At 43.0% G+C, this 23,606-nt stretch overlaps 1 protein-coding gene across 1 annotated transcript in view; it reads right to left on the bottom strand.

The window, feature by feature from the left end:
- The window catches only part of LOC147439505 (uncharacterized), a 39,997-nt gene extending 28,137 nt beyond the window's left edge, over nt 1-11,860 (bottom strand). Inside the window, exons 1-2 of the mRNA XM_086485331.1 lie at nt 10,950-11,860; nt 10,690-10,799 (exon numbers count right to left, since the gene is read on the bottom strand). Of these exons, the coding sequence (XP_086341457.1) occupies nt 10,690-10,799; nt 10,950-11,563 (724 nt within the window). The 5' untranslated portion in view covers nt 11,564-11,860. The remainder of the gene's footprint in view (nt 1-10,689; nt 10,800-10,949) is intronic.
- Between the last annotated feature and the right edge of the window lie 11,746 nt (nt 11,861-23,606).

Here is a 23,606-nt window from a genome sequence, read left to right as displayed (position 1 = left end):
ATTTTTGAAGGCGACCAGTACACGAGGGACTTGGACACTGCTTTTGCCAAGGTTCGGGAGGCTTTACAGAAATCTTAGGAAAGACACAAAAAGGCAGCAGATAGACATCGTCGCGATTTGAAATTAAAGGAGAACGATTGGGTGCTCTTACATTTTGAGAAGGCACGCCTGAGAAGAAAAAGGGAAAGGAGCGGCTTTTTCCAAAGCTTAGCATGGGATACTATGGACCTTTTCAGATTTTTTTAAAAAAAAGATAAATGATGTCTCCTTTAGACTGAAACTGCTCGATACATGGAGAATTCACAATGCTTTTTATGTGAGTCTCTTGAAGCCTTTTAAAGGCGATGTGCACGATGATGGGGAGCCAGATGAGTAACCCGAGGTGGAGGAAAGCGAGGAGATACTCGTTCCAGAACAGATATGGCACATAAAGATGGAAAGATAAAAGGTAAAGCGATAAGGCGGTTCTTGGTTAAATTCAAGAACTATCCAGCATTGGATACGAAGTGGATGGAGGAGGACGACCTGGCAAATACTCCTCAGGTTGTGAATCTTTACCTTGAAGCATTCGGTTTAGCATAGTCTACTCCGATAGAACCCCGATTTTAGCTTGGGCGGAATTTGGTACAGCGGGCTTGCACAAGAGGGGAGTCACTCTGCTCCTTTGTCAATAGATCGCCCCGATTTTTGATAATAGAGTTACTGATGTTCCTATTAGGTTTCAGGGATACTGTGGGTTGAAAGTATTCTGTTGTAATGACTTTAAAATTTGGAATTCCCGATAATATGATACTGATTTGTACTTGACTTGTTTAAGGCGACGAAATGACTGCAGCATTTCAGTCTGATAGGTCTCTATAGACATGATTGCAATAGGCATTAGTTAATCGAGCATCTGAGAGGTCCCGACTGGATCTAGATGCAATTGCTAAATACGTTACTGATTAATCATGGTCTGATATTGGAATGATTCTTGAATGTGATTTGTCATGTGATTGGCCTGTGATGTGACTGTCGATTTGTACATGTGCTGGATGTGTTGTTCCTAGTGCGTCGGTACTAAAAGTCAGTGTCTACTAAGACAGTTTATAGCCTTTGTCTGTTTTGCAGGCGTAATTGTCACGTGACACATCCCAACCCTATGTGTCCGTGGACAAGCTACACCACAGCAAGGTTCAATCAGTTCAGTCAAGATTAGATTAGCAGTGATCTGGAACTTTTGCGAGTCTATTCGTAGACCGTGCATGCCCAGTCACTTAGCATAGATGCATATCCTCCGGTTGCACACAGCATGATCATCAATATTCCCTTCAGAATCCATCAGATTCAGTCAGGGGAATTTTCCAGTGCATTTAACCTATTTTCCTATTTTGGTTATTTTCACTTATTATTTTTAAGTGACTTTCCAACAAAAGTAGGTAGGGCAATTTTGCTAAGTTAATATATAAGCAAACCCAAGTTAGCACTTTCTGGCAGAAGAGGCAGCAGGAGCTTCCCGCTCAACAGGCAACTTCTCAACAGTACCCCCTCCCAGTCACTTAGCATAGATGCATATCCTCCAGTTGCACACAGCATGATCATCAATATTCCCTTCAGAATCCATCAGATTCAGTCAGGGGAATTTTCCAGTGCATTTAACCTATTTTCCTATTTTGGTTATTTTCACTTATTATTTTTAAGTGACTTTCCAACAAAAGTAGGTAGGGCAATTTTGCTAAGTTAATATATAAGCAAACCCAAGTTAGCACTTTCTGGCAGAAGAGGCAGCAGGAGCTTCCCGCTCAACAGGCAACTTCTCAACAGTACCCCCCCCCTAACACCCCTAGCGTTTCCAAGCCTAGGCCGACCTCCCACTTCCTTTGGCGTTTTCCCAGATCCAACCATCGCCATCCAAGTCCTCCATTGCTGGCATTTTTAACCATCAGCAGCAGCAAATCAAGTCCATAGCGATTGTGACTCACAGATCTCAGCCAAGAGCAGCCAACTACTAACGCTAGCCCTGCTGCACACTTCAGCATTTTTCCAAGCATTGGATACTTGCAGATCAGCGTTTTTGTAGCATGAAACCTCAGCCCATTCCAGCGATTTTCAGCATTAAATAGACCTGTTGAACCAGCGTTTTCAACCTTCAACAAACAGCAGAAAACGCAGCCAAAACAGGTACAACAGTCAACGTTTTTGACCTCAGGTTGACCCCCGTCAGACCCACCATTTTCAGCTCTTAAGGACAGCCATAAACAGTCATTTTCAGCCATAGAATCAACCATGAAAATCAGCAGTTAGAAGATCTCGGATTTCAGCCACCAAGTCGTCATCGTCGTCTTCGGCATAGTCCCATTGCATCACTCCATTGCATACACATTGTACACCTTTGTGCAATCCAAGTAGACCACTCTCGCCGACGAGAGTGGGGCCTTCAGAGGAGGGTTTTACAACTCTCGGGTGTCGTATCTCTTCTCTCTCCTTCTCTCAGTCTCATTCACTTGCACGCACAATATCCAATCACTTTGTTCGTGATCATAGCGGCACTCTCCATAAGACGGAAAGCTCTCTCTTTCCCTAAGAACTAAAAGGAACCTTGAGCAATAAAGATCACTAATCTTGAGAAAATACAACATTCATTCCGCTGCACCTTACATTGGTATCAGAGCTTTGGAAGTGTTATGCATTACTCAAGGAAAGAACCACAAGAATATTTTTTGCTTGTTGCGGTCGCACGAACCCAAGTTTACTTGGGCGTGGCGATTCCTAATCGTGTTTTGTTGACGAGTGACAGGAATCCCAAGAAAGAAGGGCTTGTCCAGCCTCCCCTTGTGTCTCTTTTCACTCATTGAGAGCGGACCGTGCACTTAGCGGCCGGCCAATCGACGTGAGGTGGGAAAAAGCAACCTTGGTGTGAGCACAAGGCCGCCAAGGGGTGCGCCCGCAGAAAGGAGAACTCGAGTGAAGAGAAGATCCTTTCTCAAACGCGATTTGCAAGCGAAAGGAAACCTCAAGAACCTCAAGCACCCAAGACCCTCAAGACTCAAGAACCCAAGATTCTCACGAATCAAGGACCTCAAGAACCTCAAGACCCTCAAGAACCCAAGTTCCTCGCGAGCTTAAGACCCCAAGATCATAGTGCATGGTCGTCACCCAAAGAGGAATGGATACTTCGCATACAGGTGATGAGCATGAGAGAGGCGACGAAGACTCGTCCCCACCCGGAGATGATTTCTTCAATCCTCCCCCTTCGCCATCTACGCCACCAAGTGCACCAAACCCTATGGAGGAAATGGTCAAGCAGATGATGGCCATGATGGATAGACAAGAAGCAAATCCCCTTGCTCAGGAACGTGAGCGCCTTGCTCAGGACTGTGAGCGCGACGACAGAATTGCAAGAATGGCCGCAGACCAAGCAGCCAAGGACCGTGAGGGCGACGACAGAATTGCAAGAATGGCAGCAGACCAAGCAGCCAAAGACCGTGAGTGCGACGAAAGAAACGCAAGATTTTCCGCACAACAAGAAGAAAATCGCATTGCCTTAGAACGCGAACGCGACGCAAGAAAAGAAAGAAAAGAACTACGAAAGGAGGAGGCGGCAGCACGAGCCGCGGCCTTGGAGGCCGAGAGTGAAGCTCGACGAGAGCTACCCACTCAAGAGTTGCTTGCCCAAGTCCTAGCCTCGAAGACCGAACCACCCAAAGATCGTGGGAGTTCGTCAAGTGGCGCAAGCCACGACGCGGATTCCAACCATCCAGTCACAGAAAAGACTTTTAGTAAGTATGACGGTAAGATGGATGCTACATTCTTGGTTGCATCAATTTAATGCTTATTTTGCGACAACTAAGAAGACAAGAAATAGCAAAGTTTTGACGGCAGCTATGTACCTTGCCGGTGATGCCATCAATTGGTACCACGCATGGCAAGAGGCACAGCTAGCCGCGCACCTAGAGGCAGCCGACGATTTCACACCCCTCTCTTTTAGTTGGGCTGATTTCCAAGACAAGCTCAGGGCACAGTTTATGCCACCTCAGTACCTCGCACGATTGAAGGACGATTGGCGTGCTCTCAAGCAAAATGGCGTGCCAGTTATGTCTTTTTCTAATCGTGTTTTGCAGCTAGGTACCCAACTACGCATGTCGGATGATGAGCGCAAAGAGGCTTTTCTCTATGGATTGGACGAGTATATCAAGTACGATGTCGAGGTACTCGATCCAATCAATCTCAACAAGGCGGTAGCAATTGCTCTCGCACAAGAGATGAAGCACAACAAGGGAAAGCCTAAGGAGAACAAGACTTCCACAAGTACCTCGCAGATTTCTCAGAACCCGTAGAACGGTAAGAACGGTAAGAATGGTAAGAATGATAACTCTTCTAACCAATCTTCCAACAGTCTCTCATCAAAGAATTCTTCCAATGAATCTAAGGGTAAAGCTAACACAACTGCTAAACCTAAGCTTACTCCAGATGAAAAGGTAGCACAAGGAATTGTAGGAGGATACATCACGTCGGAAGAACAAAGCACTTATTCTAAGGAAGGTCGTTGTTTTCATTGTCACATTAAGGGTCACATAAAACGAACATGTCCTAAGCTTAAATCGAATGAATCTAAAGAACCCACAACACCCACTACATCTGTCAATGCAATGAATGATAACACGCGTGTGCCCAAAGTTTCTCAGGACCCTCCCATTGATGATTCTCTCATTAAATGTTATGGTCGTACGTCGGGGCACCGTTTTGTCATATTGTTTGACCCAAGTAGTATGCATGATGTGGTCAGTTTCTCTCTTGTTGAAAGAGCCCGCCTCGAAGTTAGTCCGAGATCTCCTATCGAGGTCTCTGGCTTTCGTCCTGGTATGGACGCTCTCATCACGGAGGAGTGCCTTGATGTGTTGTTTGCAATTCAACAGACTGCCTTCACTAGAAGATTTGTTGTTTCTCCTCTCTCAGGATGTGATATGATTTTAGGCATAAAATGGTTTCGTGAACTAAACCCTCTCGTTGATTGGGAGGCTAACACTTTAACTCTCAATGCCAAAAGTGATTCTCCTACTGTCTTTCATGGAGTGGACATTGCTCCTTCTCCATCTCTCATTGCTAATATGCAGGACAAGATTGAAAGGATTCAGGAAGAGGAGACTCTCTCAGTCTCTTTCTCTCCACAGCATGACACACAAAATTTGCATGATTATGAGAAGCATGATGATAATGATTTGCATGATGATTTGGATGATACAAACAAGCATGATGACTTGCATGAAAAAGATGTGATTGTTCACCAGGATGAGGTGTTAGTGGATGCTTTTTCTAGCGAAGCTAACCTCGTTGCAGATTCGATCAATCACGAAGGATTGATCTTGGCTCTCGAGCCTTGGTCCAAAGAACCCTCACAGGAAGTATTATGTGTTCGCATGATTGATACGCACGCATTGTTCGAGTGTTTCATTCGTGATGGTTTCCTGTATTTTAGTCAACATCATTATGTGATCCCTTTTCCTAGGCATGACATATTGTATGTTGAGCACGTTTCTCTCATGGATGAGCACGAATGTATGCGGATTTTTCGTGAAAAGCTGAAAAGTATGTATGTCAAGAAGTCACATTCCGCGTCTCTTCCTTGGCATGACACAGTTTCCGAAAGAGCACATGATAGTATGAGCACCAAACATGGGCATTTCCATTGTGATTTGCCACAGTTGATTGATTTCGATCAAACAAAAAAGATTCAAATGCATTGTTTGCATGTGTTTGATGAACGGGTTGTCACTCCGTCTCTATGTTCATCTACATTGCATACACAGTCTTCCAGGATTCTGGATGCTGTTGGCGATCTCCCTCGACGCCATACAGTTCGGTACCAGTACCTCACTTTGAAAAGGAGGGGATGTCACGTGACACATCCCAACCCTATGTGTCCGTGGACAAGCTACACCACAGCAGGGTTCAGTCAGTTCAGTCAAGATTAGATTAGCAATGATCTGGCACTTTTGTGAGTCTATTCGTAGACCGTGCATGCCCAGTAGATGCATATCCTCCGGTTGCACACAGCATGATCATCAATATTCCCTCAGAACCCATCAGAATCAGTCAGGGGAATTTTCCAGTGCATTTAGCCTATTTTCCTATTTTGGTTATTTTCACTTATTATTTTTAAGTGACTTTCCAATAAAAGTAGGTAGGGCAATTATGCTAAGTTAATATATAAGCAAACCCAAGTTAGCACTTTCTGGCAGAAGAGGCAGCAGGAGCTTCCCGCTCAACAGGCAACTTCTCAACAGTACCCCCCCCCTAACACCCCTAGCGTTTCCAAGCCTAGGCCGACCTCCCACTTCCTTTGGCGTTTTCCCAGATCCAGCCATCGCCATCCAAGTCCTCCATTGCTGGCATTTTTAACCATCAGCAATAGATCAAGTCCATAGCGATTGTGACTCACAGATCTCAGCCAAGAGCAGCCAACTACTAATGCTAGCCCTGCTGCACACTTCAGCGTTTTTCCAAGCATTGGATACTTGCAGATCAGCGTTTTTGTAGCATGAAACCTCAGCCCATTCCAGCGATTTTCAGCATTAAATAGACCTGCTGAACCAGCGTTTTCAACCTTAAACAAACAGCAGAAAACGCAGCCAAAACAGGTACAACAGTCAGCGTTTTTGACCTCAGCTTGACCCCCGTCAGACCCACCATTTTCAGCCCTTAAGGACAGCCATAAACAGTCATTTTCAGCCCTAGAATCAACCACGAAAATCTGCAGTTAGAAGATCTCAGATTTCAGCCACCAAGTCGTCGTCGTCATCACCATCGTCGTCTTCGGCATAGTCCCATTGCATCAGTCCATTGCATACGCATTGTACACCTTTGTGCAATCCAAGTAGACCACTCTCGCCGACGAGAGTGGGGCCTTCGGAGGAGGGTTTTACAACTCTCGGGTGTTGTATCTCTTCTCTCTCCTTCTCTCAGTCTCATTCACTTGCACGCACAATATCCAATCACTTTGTTCGTGATCATAGCACTCTCCATAAGACGGAAAGCTCTCTCTTTCCCTAAGAACTAAAAGGAACCTTGAGCAATAAAGATCACTAATCTTGAGAAAATACAACATTCATTCCGCTGCACCTTACAGTAATCGAGGGCGATTACAATGCTTTCAAGAGGGGGGTATGTCACAAACCGGTGACGTGGTGTCACAAGACGGGCACCACATGCCAATAGAAAAGAACAAACTGAACAGACTATTAGCACTTCAATAACAACTGAACTGAGAGAGAGAGACGACACGCGACACGGAGTGGCAGAATTTCACCCCAGAGAGTATTGGCCCCAAACCGGTACAAGCCGGTACTCCAGACTCTGCACCTTCTCTAGGAAGCATGCCAGAGAATGAGCCCTTAGCACATATTTAAAGGCCCTTGGCCTATGAAAAGCAGTTTACATGAAAAGCCTTCAAACTCAAAAGCTTCTAGTCCAAAAGCAATGCCAAACAGCTGCCAACGTAAATCACGGAATTCCGTACAACTGGCAACGCAAAACACGGAAATCCGTACAGCCTGCCACGTCAGCACTGTCACCGTGATTTCCAAAAACTCCCATGTCATCAGCTGTGGGTCCTGCTTTATTTTAATTCTTTGTCAATTGGGGCCCCATCGAACGGGGTCCCATAAGTTGGTAGGACTTCTTCTTCTGTTGCTTGTTCTTCTTAACGTTTAGGCCCCTCGGCCGGCATCTACAAGTTGGCTCCATTCTTCAGGGCTTGACACGTCAGGAATTTGTGACATCCCCCCCTTCTTGAAAGAAAGTAATCGTCCGCGATTATAGCATATCTGCAAAACAACTCAAATTAGCTCAAAATTTTTTCGAGGGACAATCAGTTTACTTTTTTTTTTTTTTTGTTAAGGAGTTGGCTTCTCCTTTCGACGCTTTTGGTCAAACAGTTGGCTTCTCCTTTCGGCTCTTTTGATCAAGGAGTCGGCTTCTCCTTTCGTCCAGTTCAGAACTCTTGATATACTGGCATAGTAAAATTGGCCATCACACCCAGACCGCACTAATCTTCCACGGGTGTCTTGATGCACTAAAATTACATAACCAGGCAATCTCATTCAATTAAGAATATTCAATGGTTGGCACATCACAATGCAACACAAATGCTCACATATACATGTTACAAGACACAACAAACAGCGCCGTTGGACACTCCCTCGAGACAACGGTCTACGGTCTGAAGCTACTCAACGACTACCTCGTCACTCCCCCCGCAAATAACCTGAAAAGGTCCACGCTATGATCTCAAAGGACTGTACAACCAAACGCTCCCACATCGCAGTCTGCATCACTTGGAGATTCAAGCATACAACCAAACGTTCCCCAGGCATCGGCCTGCGTCCTTCGGAGGTTTTCTAGCATACAACGGAACGCTCCCCAGACATCGACTTGCGTCGTTCCGAGGTTTTCAAACATACAACGAAACGCTCCCCAGGCATCGGTCTACGTCGTTCCAAGGTTCGAACAATACCAAAACAGTATTTCTCACTTCTCCACCCAGGAGTAAAATCACCAATCATTGAAACCAATATTTAAAACCAGAGCAAAACAATTCAAATCGAAACCAAGACAGGTTTAAAACAGATAGCATCCATTTCAAACAAATTTCAAACAATACTTTCTCAAACAATGTTCAAAAGTATCTAACTAGAAAACAACTAGAGAGGTCATTCAGGGCTTTGTTCGGACAACCGAACTTTGAGGACAACTGGCTTGCCCTTCTGCATCATGATGATGGTTCGGTTCTTAACCTGGAGAGTTGCATCATTCTTGTCATGCCAGGGCATGCCCAAGAGAACGTCGCAATTGCCCAACTTTATATTGTGGAACTCAGCTTTTCCATGATAATCTTGTATAGTCATTGGAAGTGCACCAATGAGCAGCACCACTTTCTAAGTTTGCCCCGTGGCTAGCTCAGCTTCAATTTCTCCACCCTCTGCATCATAATCAAAGTGCATCTTCTTCAAGAATTCTGAATGGATGAGGTTCTCCATAGCTCCGGGGTCAAAGAAAATAAGTGCTTTCAAGCCGTTGACTTTTTCATAAGCTCTGCATAATTCATTAAAACTCTCGAGGTTATACCATAAATATCGAGTACTAGTCCAATAGCAGGTCTAGCCTTCTTAGCCGAAGGTGGCCCCAGGGATCTGTCTGACATCGGAACGGAAGGTTGCACTCAGGACGTCGAGGCTCGCTCAGGACATGTATTGAACGTATGCCCTATTTGGAAACATTCGAAGCATCGGCCTTCTTGTAACAAGGCGTCTCGTTGACGTTGTGTCAGAAGAGGCCGTTGAGGTTGGTTTTCACAGGATTCCCGAGAATTTGTTCATTGTTGCCGAGAGTTATGGTTAGTGGCCGGAGGTTCTTCTGTGGTAAACTCCGACTTTCCTTTCATGAGCTTGTAGCCGACCGCGGCATGGTCCATAAGCTCTTGCATGGTAGAGACTTGCTTGGAGAGACAATATTCCTGCAATGGTGATGGTAGTCCAATGGTGTAGCGCTCGCACTAGTCCTCCAAGGAAATGAACTTAAAGGACACCGGAAGGTACACGTCGAGAAACCTTTGGTTATAGTCGTCCATGGTTTCGGTGGCAATCATTTTCAAGTTGCCCCACTCAGCCAAAATCCGGACTTCAAAGATCAAAGTCATGTAACTACGTGCAAAAACTGTCTTGAAAGGTTGCCAGGTCCTTGGAGCATGCAGTTGTGTCGCGATTGAACTCCACCAGAAATCCCGCTGCTCCAGAAATCTTGGATTCTTCTGTATAGTTCCCCAAAGCATAGATGTTGTCGAATTGCTGTAGGAACTGCAATGCTTTCTTGCGATCTTTCACCGCGGAAAAACTGAAAAATTTGACTGTCGTGCCGCCATCTTTGAAATCGTTGGGTTGGTTAGGCGCATATCCCGAGTATGGATAATAAGGGTATCCATATGGGCTCCAACCATTGTAGCCTAGTGGCGGCGGTGGTGGCAATGGCGGTGGCAAAGGTGGTTGCACTGGATCAGGGTCAGATGGCTGCACCATATTCCTAAAGACTCCCTCGATCGGAACAGACGGCTGAGAAGGTTGCCGGTTGGAACATTGTGCACTTATCAGCCCACATATGATTGTACCCACCCACATTTGTTTGAACTGATGTATTGCGTGATAAGGATGTAGATTAGACTTACATACCAACCAAGTCTCGGTACCCTCATTTATTTCTTTTTTTTTTATGTTCCCGAAACACTGTACTAGAGGCACACATGGACGTAACCTTTTGGTGTCATAGGTCATTTTGACATTTTGAAGACATTAATATAACATTTCATTTCCTCTCTCTCTCTCTCTCTCTCTCTCTCTCTCTCTCTCTCTCTCTCTCTCTCTCTCTCTCTCTCATCATTCAGAGTGCAGATGAGGATGGATTCTAGTAGTAGTAGTATTTTGTTCTAGTCTTTTTGTACCCAGACATGGCATCAGATTCACAGTTTTGTAACAGTTTGGTCTCATAGGTCATTTTGGCCTTTTGAAGACGTTAATATAACATTTCATTTCATTTCTCTCTCTCTCTCTCTCTCTCTCTCTCTCTCTCTCTCTCTCTCTCTCTCTCATATACACACACACACACACACGAAAAATAAGGTATATAATTAACTAGCATTTTGCAACACAGGAAATTTACCACCTTGGATTTTTGATCTTAATCGAGTATCATGAGACACAAGACCTGGCCTAGACACCCCCTTGGTGTTGTTTCCTTGATATGCAAACTCTTCAAGCTCTTTCTCAAGTTTCCTAAGACAAGTAAGAGGCAAAACCTTAAAAGACTCTGTGCATAGATTCAGACAGTAAATGCTTTCTTTCGGGACAATGAGTAAACTACCACAGCTTTGTGAACATGTGACATCTTTCATAAGTATCAGACAGAGTGGAAGTAACAAGTACCTATTTTCAAGTTCAAGATTGCTAGAGAGGACTTTCTGTCTTTGGAGAGTGGCAGATTGATCAAGGAGAACCTTTTTCAAGTCAATAATCTCATCCATGAGTGACTCTTTGTCACGATTCGCGAGTACTTTGCTTCGGAGAGAGGGGCTTCCAAACCGTTTGGGAGAGATGGAAGAATCACAGGGGGTACTGGGGCGAGTACAACTGGCAACAGCAGTAGGCCCGCTGGGAGCAACATTGTTGAAGGCACCAGTATGATTGCAACTAGTGCTCAAATGAGACGCACCCAAATCTGCATTATTAAGGTCACAAGTAGCATTAAGGTTAAGGGCCCATGGGTCAGGCTTAACTCTTCTGTGACTTGGGTTATTCAAATTGGGGTTATTGAGGTTGAGATTGGAGAGAACAGTAGGGCTTGAGGATCTGCCTCTGGGCAAGAACAGAGTGGGGCTTGCTCTGTCTCTGGTGCATAGGGCTCTTTGTTCTAGTTGCTTGACGAAGATGCTGTTTTGATAATAATCAACAGGGTTCTTCAACTCCTTGTAGTCCAAGGATGCATAGGCCTTGAGCTTCTTGTCAAATATCTCCTCTAGCCCTGGTGAGGAGTGCTCCATCTCTATATATCAGGTCCAAGCTCATAATCCTCCTGTTGCTGTATGGGTATCTCTCTCTCTCTCTCTCTCTCTCTCTCTCTCTGCCTGATGGAAGCAAGAAATCCGCACACCTGGTTTCTGCGCTCTATCTCGCTTCCCTCTCTCCTGTTACAGTTTGGCTTTCCCGAACAACGGTACTCTTCACACGGACTCACAGAGGCGCTAAAAATCAAGCCAATCACTTACATTGTGAAATGCTTCTTTTCTCTCTCTCTCTCATTGACATTGCGCATAAGGTTTCCTTTGTGAAGCACAACTAGCAGCATTTGTATTGAACTGAAGTGAGTCCAAGGGTAACAGAAAACAAGAACCCAGAAGCCAAAATCTTAGAGAGAGAGAGAGAGAGAGAGAGAAAACTTGTGCTTTATTTTCCACAAATCATGTTACCTCAAGTTGACATGGTCTTGTGTTTACAACGTCACGATCTTCATGTTCTAATTTTACTATGTCTAAATATGTTCTTAGCTTTTAAATTGTATTAATTATTTGATTCAATCTCTCTCTATTGTGTGCATTCTCGTCATTCGTGTAAGTGTGATTGTGTCATTTGAAGATTCAACAAGAGAATCCATCCCTGGAGAAGAAAATGGAGAGAGAGAGAGAGAGAGAGAGAGAGAGAGAGAGCTTGTTACCTTTCACCAAAGCATGTTTCCTTGTTTTCTGATTGGTACCTTCCTTAATATGTTACAATCGTGAAGCACCAATTTTGATAGATCTACCTCACAAAAGAACCATGAGAAAGGTTAGAATTTATATAAATTGATGATTCGAATCATTTGAAATATGTTCACTTTTAAATGTCGTTCCCCTTTTACCTTTGGAAAAAAAAAACATGCAAGTCTCCTTGCATGGGAGAGTTTGCAGAGTTCTCCCCAATTTTTATAATACGAGGGAACTTGCCATTCCCACGGCAATGTACAATTTTCAATGTGTTCGTTTCACTACATTCTTAATAAAGAGTAAAGACTTCAAAGTATCTTATGTACCTTCCGTTTCGACATTTATTTGTCAATTGTCATAACCAACACGATGATGTTGGCTAAAGCTTTGTGAATGAGCTTGACAACATGCTTCATGCTTGCTCCCATTGATATATCTTGCAATCTCATCGTGGACTCTCATTCATGTGAAGGTCTTGTGTAAGGCTACAATCTTTCAAAGAGATGACTGAAGTGGAGGAAGTGTTTGGAGAGAGACATTCCCTTAAACCAGCCTAGAACTTCGTCACAATAGTACAAGAGACTTTGACTGAAGAGAAACCCTCACCTCGCTTATTGATCTAAAATGTCTCTCATGGGCAGGATGGTCATGCAATCTTCATCTCGGTGGTGATACACCATTTACACAAATCTTATAGCATCATTGGCAGCAACTTTGGGTGCAGTTTTCGCAACTATTATCCACAAATTAATCAAGAACCATTGCAACAACACAATCCATCCCTAAATTGTTAGACCCTGTAGGAATCCAATGTTATGATTTCCTGCACTCCACCTTGGAAATGAACTTTGCTCTTGTACGGCAATCAGGACATACCTACCTGGATGGTTGCGCCTTGAGGAGTGCTTACTAAGTCTATGGCTAGTTTCTCTGAATGCCCATAGCTGTAATTTTCTTTTTCTTTAGCAACTATGGTATTAGAATGTTGATATTCAACCCCTCTCTTGGTTTCATTTAAGGATTTAACTTTAGCATAGACATCATCTAATCGTGGATGGTTGTCATCTCCAACCAAGAAAGGAATGTACCTAATTCTCAAGCCTTGGCTGGCTTTTCCATACTCCTGAGAACCTTGTATTCTTATTGCATCCTTTTTCATACATGCACTGACATAGCAGTTGCACAACCACCATTATTGAGCGTTCAATCGAAGCAGTGTTCTCCTAATGTTGCATTGTATGTGTATTACAAGAGCCAAGCAAGGAGGTCCATCCGATAATATCCAGAAAAAATGGTATACTTTCCATTAGATCCTCTGCCTCCTCTAAAAGTCCTGCTCTACCAAGGACATCCACCATAGAATTATAGTGCTCTAGGGTAGGCTCTAAGTTATAGTCCTGTCGTATGGACTTGAAATGTCATCGTGCCTCCTCAACCTTGCCTGCATGATTGCTGCCTTCGAGGTGGAAGCATAGGTGATTGCAATTAGAGACGGGCCTTTCCTTTGCATCTCTCTTGCAATCAATCTGGTCTGAAAAGAAAAACCCATTGCCTTTAACCCCTCATCATACTATGCTTATCTATGCTTGACTTGTCTTCCGAATATTGCTCGTTCCCTAGATTTTGCTAATTGAAAACTCAGCAAATGAATTGTGTTTGAAGATCTTGTATAAGGCCTCAAGCCTTCGAGGTGGAAGCATAGGTGATTGCAATTAAAGACAACCCTTCCCTTCGCATCTGGCAAAAAAAAGCCTAGAGCTTTCTTGGCACAGCCAAGTTGGGTATATCTTGCAATCAGTCCGATCAGAAAAGCCAAACTCGTTCCTTTTAACTCTTGATCATGCTTAGTTCATCTATGCTTTACTTGTGTTCCGAGCAATGCTTGTTCCCTAGATTTTGTTAGACAAAAACTGAGAAAATGAATGTGTTTGAAGATCTCGTATAAGGCCACATGCCTTTGAGGTGGAAGCGTAGGTGAGTGAAATTAGAGACAGGCCTTCCCATCACATCTGGTAAAACAGCTCCGAGTTTCCTTGCCACAACTAGGTTTGACCATATTCTACAATCCACTCACTCCAACTCTCCATTCAAAAATGCATTCTTTACATCCATTTGCTACAACACCCATTTTAACGCGACAGCCACTACAATAAAAACATGAACGATAGCCATCTTAGCTATGGGGCTGATTATCTCCTCATAATTCCATAAGTCTGTGCATAACCTTTGGCTAGAAGCCTAGCCTTGTACTTGCTCACACTGCCATGAGCATTGTGCTTTATCTTGTAAACCCACTTACATCAAATTGCCTTTTCACCTTTTGATAGTGGTACCAATTCCCATGTTCCATTTTCATCAAGTGCAACCATCTCTTCATCCATAGCCTGCCGCCATTTTTCATCCTTGATAGCATCCTGAAAACAAGTGGGTTCTACCTTCTTTTTTATCTTTGCCATAAATGCGTAGTTACGAGCCACATAACTGCCATAAGTCAATCTTTGTACAGGATCTGTGACCCGTGTCACTTCCAAGTGCCTTGTTCCCTGCTTGCATCCTTCTTGCACCCGGAGTCTTCACAAAGGGTATGCCAAACTCCCGGGGCGGTCACTTATCAAAAGCTTCCTATATCACGTGCGTTCAAGAGGTTATTAATAATACCTCAATATACATACTATATTTACACTACATGCCTATTTAAAAAAAACCCACCCCCCTCTGTATGTATACATTTTGATACATTTTGATCTTTTAATAATCCTCTCCGGTTAACTCACCTGATAGCATACGCATTCTAAAAAGTGACCGCCCCAGGGCCAAACTACTCATCCAAAGTGTGCTCATAACCACTATTATTGCCATCATCATAACCAACACTCAAATTTGGCAACTTAGGGGCATCATCCACTTTTTCTTTTCCTTTCCTGGATACATTTGAAGAGTTAGCATGACTCACTCTTTCACGTAACCTATCACTCCATGGATTCTTGCCATGATCTACACTAGGTGACCCTTGTAGCCCACCTGGCACCTGTGCACCTGCATTTTCTACATCCACATTCTCTTTTGCATCAGCCCCCAAACCATCTTTTACATCAGCATACCAACTCGCCATTTCATAAAAAACAACATCACACCAGGGTGTCACAAGCCTTCTTCAGAGTCGGAGCATCTTGTATATGACCAATCATAGTGTCCTGCACACTCACAGAAAGCCAATACATGACCTTTCGAGCTCCCTAGTTCCAATCTCTGAACATCTTTATATGCTCAACACTTGCACCTTCCTCTGGTAACGATGGTGTTGTCTCATGCTCTCCATCAATGTAGTCCCAATAACCTTTATCCATAAGGAAATTGGACATTCTGAACTTCCAAGCATGGAAGTTGTTCTTGTACTGCTTCTCATTGACAATCTACCTAAGTCCATCATGGTTGGATGACATGTTTCCAACGCTGCACCAAGTCTCTGAGCAGCCTGTCAAAAATAGTCAGGTATCACTTGTAAGCACAGTATGCATACATACACCTGTTCCACTCTCCCAAACAATGTCTTTGACCACTGCCGAAGCTTTCTGCACCTCCCAAATTTAGATCTACAGACTCTCGAACCTTAGCATTTTTGCATGTTAATGCACTCTAACTCCAGAATGGGAGTCAAAATGCGCTCGAAATGGAAATTTGGTTGCACAATCTTAATCCAAAGGATTGTATAGAACCCTAATGTACGCTTTGTTGTACGTGTCGAAGGCTGGGAACTTGCCTGTGCACTGTGTGCAAGCCTTGAAAGGCTGCAAACACACAGGTAGAGAGTCCTAGCAAGCTCAAAGAACAATGGTGTGTCACTCACGTCTCAATGCTTCCCTCATGAAGGATCCTGTGCTGCGAAGAAGAAGGAGCTGTCGTTGATGCCGCGCTCTACCGCCTCGCCGCCGTCGATGTCGTCGTAATGCTCTCTCACTCTCTCTCTCTCTCTCTCTCTCTCTCTCTCTCTCTCTCTCTCTCTCTCTCTCTCTCTCTCTCTAGCATACACACACACATGCACGAAGGAGAAACAGACAAAGATGGACCAAGAGCAGTTCTTAGCTTACACCTCAGAGAATGAGGATTTTTAGGTCAAATGGACCTTTTATAAGAGTTTGGCCCGTTCACACATGGACGCCCACAGTGGTCGATCGTTGCAAAATTGCTGTAAAAATAAGATAAGTGGTGCGCCTCTCATCGGCGATCACCTACACACCTATTGGACCGACAAGCCTGGTCCATGACTCAATAAAAAGAAATTAATGCATCCGTCGAAGGTGATAGGGTGTTCGTGAGGGTTAACATGCCCCCCTTCCTGATGTAGATTCTGTCCTCGGAAGCTATTGAAATGAAGTATGTTCGTCGAGGTGGAAGAGCATCCGAGATTGAATGTCCTTAGCCTTCTCCAATCACTGCAAAATTAACAAAAATTGGCACAATAATTGCATTCTCATATACAATTAAAAAGCATATGCAGTTGTAAGCAAACAAATTGTTGGTAATAGAATATTAAACAATTTGTCAGCAATAAACATTAAACTGTAATAGAATCAAACGCATAAAAAGGTCAAAAACTAAACAAGTCTGGGGTCGCTAACTTCACGGTAGAAAGGTATTAGAGGTCAACTATTAATACCATGGGCAAGCTTCTCAATTTTCTCTGGTCAATTAAGCTGTTTAATCGCAAGAGCCAAGTATTTCATGTGTGAAGGTTGATTAGAGGCTATACCTAGAAGACCTTGTAGTTAAGCTACGATAAAAGGAATTGCTCATGAAATCATTGCCTGACTTATTTCCTTTTCTTTGACCCCCCAAAGTCTTTTCTCATTGATTCAAGTTTGATGTGTGTGCTTATTTTGTATGCCTTGGGTTTTTTGCTTTTTAAGGAAAAGCGCCCACACTGGGAACCTCTAGGGCTCCAGTACCATAGGCGATATATGTGAGTGAACTACCAAATCAAGGTGGGATTTCTCTTCCAGCTTAAGATTTTACCTTGTGGCACTTTTGATTTATTTTTTTTGTTCGTTTTCAGCATTTTAATTTTGTAACTTTGGGGGGTCATATAACACTATTACCCTCCCCAAGCTCATCACACTAGTAAATTCCCTTTATAATACTTAAGCTAAAGGTCAATAGGGACTAAGCTCACTAAAAAGCCCTAGTACATTGCACACAATGCTACCTAAATTGGATTAAGAACCTAAAGTAACCATTGATTATTAGGAAGGATTCCCCATGGTATTAATAGAAGATCTCTAACTCCTAACTTGGTCAAACTAGCATAGTCAGACTGCTTGATTCTGAAACCCAGACAAGGGATTATGACAAAAAATTAAATAGAATCTAATGTTTAATCTAAGCAAATGTGCGAAATATTGTACTACCAATCACATTTAAAGCAGACAATCATTGTTGCAAAAACAAATACAAGGGGCAATGCTAATGGTCAAGAGACACTTGTTTGTGTTGATGATCGCGCTTGATTTGAAGAGTGAACGAGAGAAAGATTCCATGAAGGTCCAAATCTTAACAATAGCAACATGTTCCTGTACACACTAGGAAACATAAAGAATACCTCTAGGAGGCACATCAGTGGAAAGAGGTTTGACCCTTATTGAACATAATCAAACAAAAAAAGGAACCCTAACCTAATTATTTGCACTCCCCCGAGAGAGTCAAGGGAATAGGATATTGTAGAGATTAGGGGGGAACCCTAAGGCTAAACCCCTATCCTCGTCACCATCGAGAAAAACAAAGTCATCATCCGTGAGACCATATGTGCCATCCGTGTAATCATGTAACTCTTCCTCATCATTAAAGGCACAACTGTTCACTAAGAACATCACTAGACGTCTATAGTCATCTTGGTCAAGAGGGTAAGTTTGTGCAATCGGAGAGACGTCCTCTACTAAGTATGGATCAGCCGTGGTCAAGAAACGTATCAGCCATTCTAACTCCTCGAAATTCCTCTCACACGCTAGTGTATCTACCAAATCCTATTCACATGCAAGCACCGGGTAGACTATGTGAAACACTTGTGCAGAGTAAAGAGAGTACCTCTCACCCGAGGTAGGAGTGGACGACTCTGTAACATTTAATGGCCTAGTAACTTGTGTGTAGCGGAAAATAACATAGACATAGTGAGCATTTTATTAGAATAGATTCCTAATGAGCATAGCAAGAGTGCTTGGATGGAGAGAGCAACAAAAAGCATAACACGTAGTTAGATAGGCATGAACAATGCTTCAAAAGAGAGAGAAGTTAAGCTATTGAGAACAGTTGAGGACCGGATTTGCATGGAGCCGGTCCCCCCTCCAAAGGGCTTTGTATTATAGGTTTCCCCCCATCAAGGGAGACATTTTACAAAACAATTCTTTGTGTTCCTTCAATAACTAGCTAGTGCAATGAAGATGGAAGCTTCAAGCACTAAGCAAACACTTGAGAGCTAGCGGGGTATGAGACTAGATTGAGAGGAAGAAGGAGTAGTCTTACGAGAAAGAGGTATATCTCCTCACTTAATCACTCATAATAGCTTAGCATAGCTTAGTAATTAGCATGGTAGAGGAGATGAGCATGCATTGAAGCTTGGCTCTTGGTTGGATTTGCATCACAAAGCCAAGAGTTGTTGGTGTAGGCCTCCCTTCTCACAAGCTTGGAGTAGATGATGAGCTTTCCATTAAAGCTTGAGAAGGAGAGAGAGAGAGAGTCTTCTTGCTTCACACATGAGATGGTGTGAGTGTGTGTGTGATAATGCCTTGCCAAAATCAGCCCCCTCTCTCTCTTGGTCGACCCCTCTTGCAATTTACTCTTGCTGGCAACCCATTGGACCCTGCAAAGCTTAGCCAATCATAATTGAGAAGCATAAGTGATAGTTTTGTGACATGTGTCCCCCTTTCCCCTTTTGTGAGATCTTTAGGTAATTAAATAATGTAACTAAACCCTCATTGGACCCCTTTGTCTTTTGGCCAATAAGAATTAGGCAAGTCATTGGGCTACTGAATGCTCATTGGACCCCTTGGGAGACTGTCCAATAGTCTTCTAGAGAGCTTAATTCTTATTGGTTCTTTTATCAAGCGTGTTTAAATGAGTTAAAATAGATGTACTCTAGACTAATTCTCATTGGTCCACCTCTATGGCCATCCAATAGGATTTGAGTACACCTTGGGGGCAACTGGGCTAGGAGCTGACATGTGTCCACTATGCCCTTTGTGTAAAGGGGTTTGCATGAGTGTGTGTGTGTGTGTGTGTGTGTGTGTGTGTGTGTGTGTTTATCTGTCATCCCTACTAAAAGGGCTCGCCCCCTCCTATGTAGGGATCTAGGAAGACTTTTTGTACACAATACAAAACATCCAATATCCCTAAGGTTTGACCATTGGACTTTACATTGAAAATTGAAACCTTAGCATTTTGGAAGTCTTAATGGGCTGAAACTTAGGGTCTTTGAATCCCATTGTTGCACATTTCTCTTTTGCAGATGGCCCCCCTTTGGATCCCTATTTTCTCTCCTTTGGATCCCTACTGTGTCCGGCCTGCCAGCTTAACCATTATTTTAGCTTTTTCTCCTCTGGTACATCCCCATACTAAATGATCAGTTTAACATGAGAAAATCATTTAGGAGAATTAGATATTGATTATTATGACGTTACCTCTCTCTTGAAATCATAGTCGTCCTTGACTATGGGGTAGAGAAGATAAAGCCTATTCATTAGTCCTTTTTCTAGCGGGTAGAGGATCTCTATCTTACCCTATGACATCGTTCTAGAATGGATGACTAATCCATTTGGCGCTTGAGAGCCTAAGGATGCCGGAAGCATGTATGTGCATTAGTCCTATCAATCTTCCATAGTAGAGTGACAAGCTCTACTTGGTGTTTGGAAGACGTCGTCTCCACAAACTTGATTCTAAGCATGCATACTACTTAACATTTGTGAACAATAAAGAGAAAGAGAGTCTTATAAGACAAAAAATTTGTTCATTTTAAACATTTGTACATTTGCTTACTGTAGGGAAGCATTGTAAGCATTGACAAGGTTTAGGTTATCCTTTAATTGTATGCCTTGCATCCATCTAGCATCTTCAAAAGGATAATTCTTAAACTTAATAAGATACCGTCGGATAGTCTTACCGCCTCTTAATACCTTGTCTTCATGTCGAAGAATGGACTCAGGCTGCAGCACCTCTTCTTGATCCTCGATCTTCGGTGGGTCTTCAATAGTTGGTTCTTCAGGTGGCTCTCCTTTGTAAGGCTTTAGTAGGCTCACATGGAAAGCATTGTGTATGAGCCAATGGTTGGGCACTTGACTTGATAGGCCATCTCATTGATTAGTCGAAGAATCTGAAAGGGACCATAGTACCTTTTTGCTAACTTAGCATAATACTTTTGGTGTCCCGTAGGATTCTTGCCCATCATGTGCCTTAATTGAGCCTTGGGAAATTTAAGCAAGCCCCAATCATTTTCTTTAAAGTCTTGGCTCTTCTCTGCTTATCAGTAGAGCAGCCTTTTGTCTTTGTTGTGAGATAGAGATAGCATCCTTAATCTTTTGGTAAGATTTTTGCAGGTCTCTCATCTGCACCGAAGATCTTCCCGTGTACCTTAAGTAGCAGGGGATTTTTAGATCTTCCCTCAATCACCTCAAAAGGTGCTTTTCCCGTGGATGTATGTACTGTGTTATTGTAAGCATACTCCACTAAGGGTGAATACTTCTCCCATTGGGACCTTTGATCTAATTTTGTTACGTAGGCTTTTAGTAGATCAAGAATTGTTAGGTTAGCTATTTCACTTTGGCCATCCGTGTGCAGATGATAGGCCGAAGAGAAGTTTAGCCTTGTCCGTAAAGCCCTTCTTTGAGCAAGACAACTCCAAGGCAATCACCACAAGCATCACATTGGACTTCAAATGGCTTTGAGAGATCCGACAGTGTAAGCACAGGTTGAGAGATAAGCTTTTCAAAAGCATTGTTCTCCTTGGTAGACCATGTATACCTAGCGTTTTTCTTTGTTAGGTCATGTAATGGTCCTGCTATTAGTGAGAACTTTTCTATGAAGCATCTATAGTATGCACACATACCTATAAAGCTTCTTAGTTCATGAAAATTCCTTGGATAGGCCATCCTTTTATTACCTCTAGCTTTAATGGATCCATTTGGATGCCATCTTGAGAGATAATGTGACCTAAATACTAAATCTCTTGTAAGAAAAACTCACTTTTCTTTCGATTAGCATAAAGTTTATTCTCTCTTAATACTTGAAATATTACCTGGAGGTGTTGTTTGTGTTCCTCTAGTGAATTAGAGTAGATGATGATATCATCAAAGAACACTCCGGTAAAGGTTTGGTGAGGCCCGAAGGCTTGATGATCCACATAGAAAACAAACTTGTTGGCAAGAAGGTAGTAGCAAAATTTCTTCACTGTGTAAATCATAGCTAAACCTTCCCGCTCTGTAGTGGTGTAGTTTCTCTCGGCATCATTCAATTGACGACTTGCAAAGCTAATGGGGTAGTCCAATTTATGTTCTCCTGGTTGAGCTAGAACACACCCAATAGCAAAGTTAGATGCATCAATATGCACATGGAAAATTACATCCCAATCGGACACTGATAGAATGGGAGCGCTTGTCAAGGTCTTTTTCAATGACTCATAAGCATGGTCACACTCCGCGGTCCAGTGGAACTCAATAAGAAGCTTGTACAAAGGACGAGCTATCTCAACAAAGTTTCAAATAAACCGTCGGTAATAACCAACATGGCCCATGAACCTTTGAACTCCTTTATAGCTTGTAGGTGGTGGCAATTCAGCAATGGCTTTAATTTTTTCCTCATCTGTGAAAATCCCATTTTTGGACATTATATGCCCTAAAATGACTCCATGTTTAACCCAAAATTGGCATTTGAAAGGGTTTAAGGATATGCGATACAATATACACTTCTCAAACACTTTTTGTAAGCATGATAGATGTTCCTTCCAAGAGGAATAAACACAAAGGTCATCTAAGAAAGCTTTGCAAAACTCCCTCTCTAAAAGCAGTGTTTATCAATCTTTGAAAGGTAGCTAGGGCATTGGTTAAGCCAAAAGCCATAACACAAAATGCGAACACTCCAAATTTGGTTATAAAAGGTGTTGTTTTAGCTTGGTCCTCTAGCACAATTGTGATTTGATTGTAGCCAGAGTACCCATCTAAAAATCTATAAGCTTCCTTTCCTGCAACTCTTTCAAGCACATGTTCTGAATATGGCAAGGGGTAATGGTCCCTCCTAGTGGAGGCATTGAACTTCTTGAGATTCATGCACACTCTGAATTTCCCATTCTTTTTCAGCACAATCACTATTGGAGACACCCATTCTGAGTGCTCAATAGGGTATATGAATCCGTATTTGACAAACTTTTCAGTCTCTTCTTGAACAATCTTTGCATACTTAGGATTCATTGGGTATGGTCGTTGCTGAACTCGTTTAGCCATGCTATTCATGGGGATTGTGTGTTGCACCACGAAAGGTGGAACACCTTTCATATCATGATATGTCCAAGCAAATATATCACTGAATTCCTTGAGAAGTTCTTTAAGTACATACTCCTCAGTCTCTGTCAGATCTTGGCCAAATGGGTCTGCTAACTCTATTTCCTTAACTATCACTGGACCGTCATAGACTCCATTACTTCCATCGATAGGTGTCCTCTCTGCCTTTGTATACACAACCTTACGTTCCTCTGTGGTGTAGGATTTGAAATGATTGGGTGTAGGGTGTAAGTCTGTGGGGTCTTGTTGTTCTGTTGAGTGTGATTTCACTTTCGCTTCCTTTTGTTGTTGAGCTAACTCTCGATTTTGTCGTCTCCTTATGGTACGGCTCAACTTTGGCTTCTTTATAGCCTCTAGCTGTGCGATGTCAATGGGTTGTGGAATACACCACATAACGCTTTGAAGGTATTCACCCCAGCTATCTACCAACTTTCGATGAGCATCACATGCCCCTATATAATTAAGCCATTCTGCGGGAGATTTCTTTTCATTTATTCTAGCACGCACATTTGCTCGATATCATCGCCTCTTATATCTCTTACTCTTCTAATTTTTTATTACAGCCGATCCCTAGTGAAGGGTCACTAGATGGACCGCTACTCATGTCTTCTCTCTGCTGGATAGATTGTCATCTAGGGTACCATTGAGCCCTGAGCGGTTTGTCCCCACATTTGCACCAAGATTTAACTCAAATTATTTGTCCTCAGAGTCGTTTTCAATTGATGATTCTGACCCCGAATCGTGTGGGCTATAGTCTGGTGAGACGCTACTGGTTCCAATGTCAGTCAAGCCTTCACTTGGTAGGTCAT

The sequence above is a fragment of the Adiantum capillus-veneris genome, chromosome 16 (genome assembly GCF_014529385.1).
Source record: "Adiantum capillus-veneris isolate H3 chromosome 16, ASM1452938v2, whole genome shotgun sequence".
Taxonomy (NCBI): domain Eukaryota; kingdom Viridiplantae; phylum Streptophyta; class Polypodiopsida; order Polypodiales; family Pteridaceae; genus Adiantum; species Adiantum capillus-veneris.
Note: the sequence above shows the minus strand (reverse complement) of the source record. Positions and strands in the feature narration are given on the sequence as shown.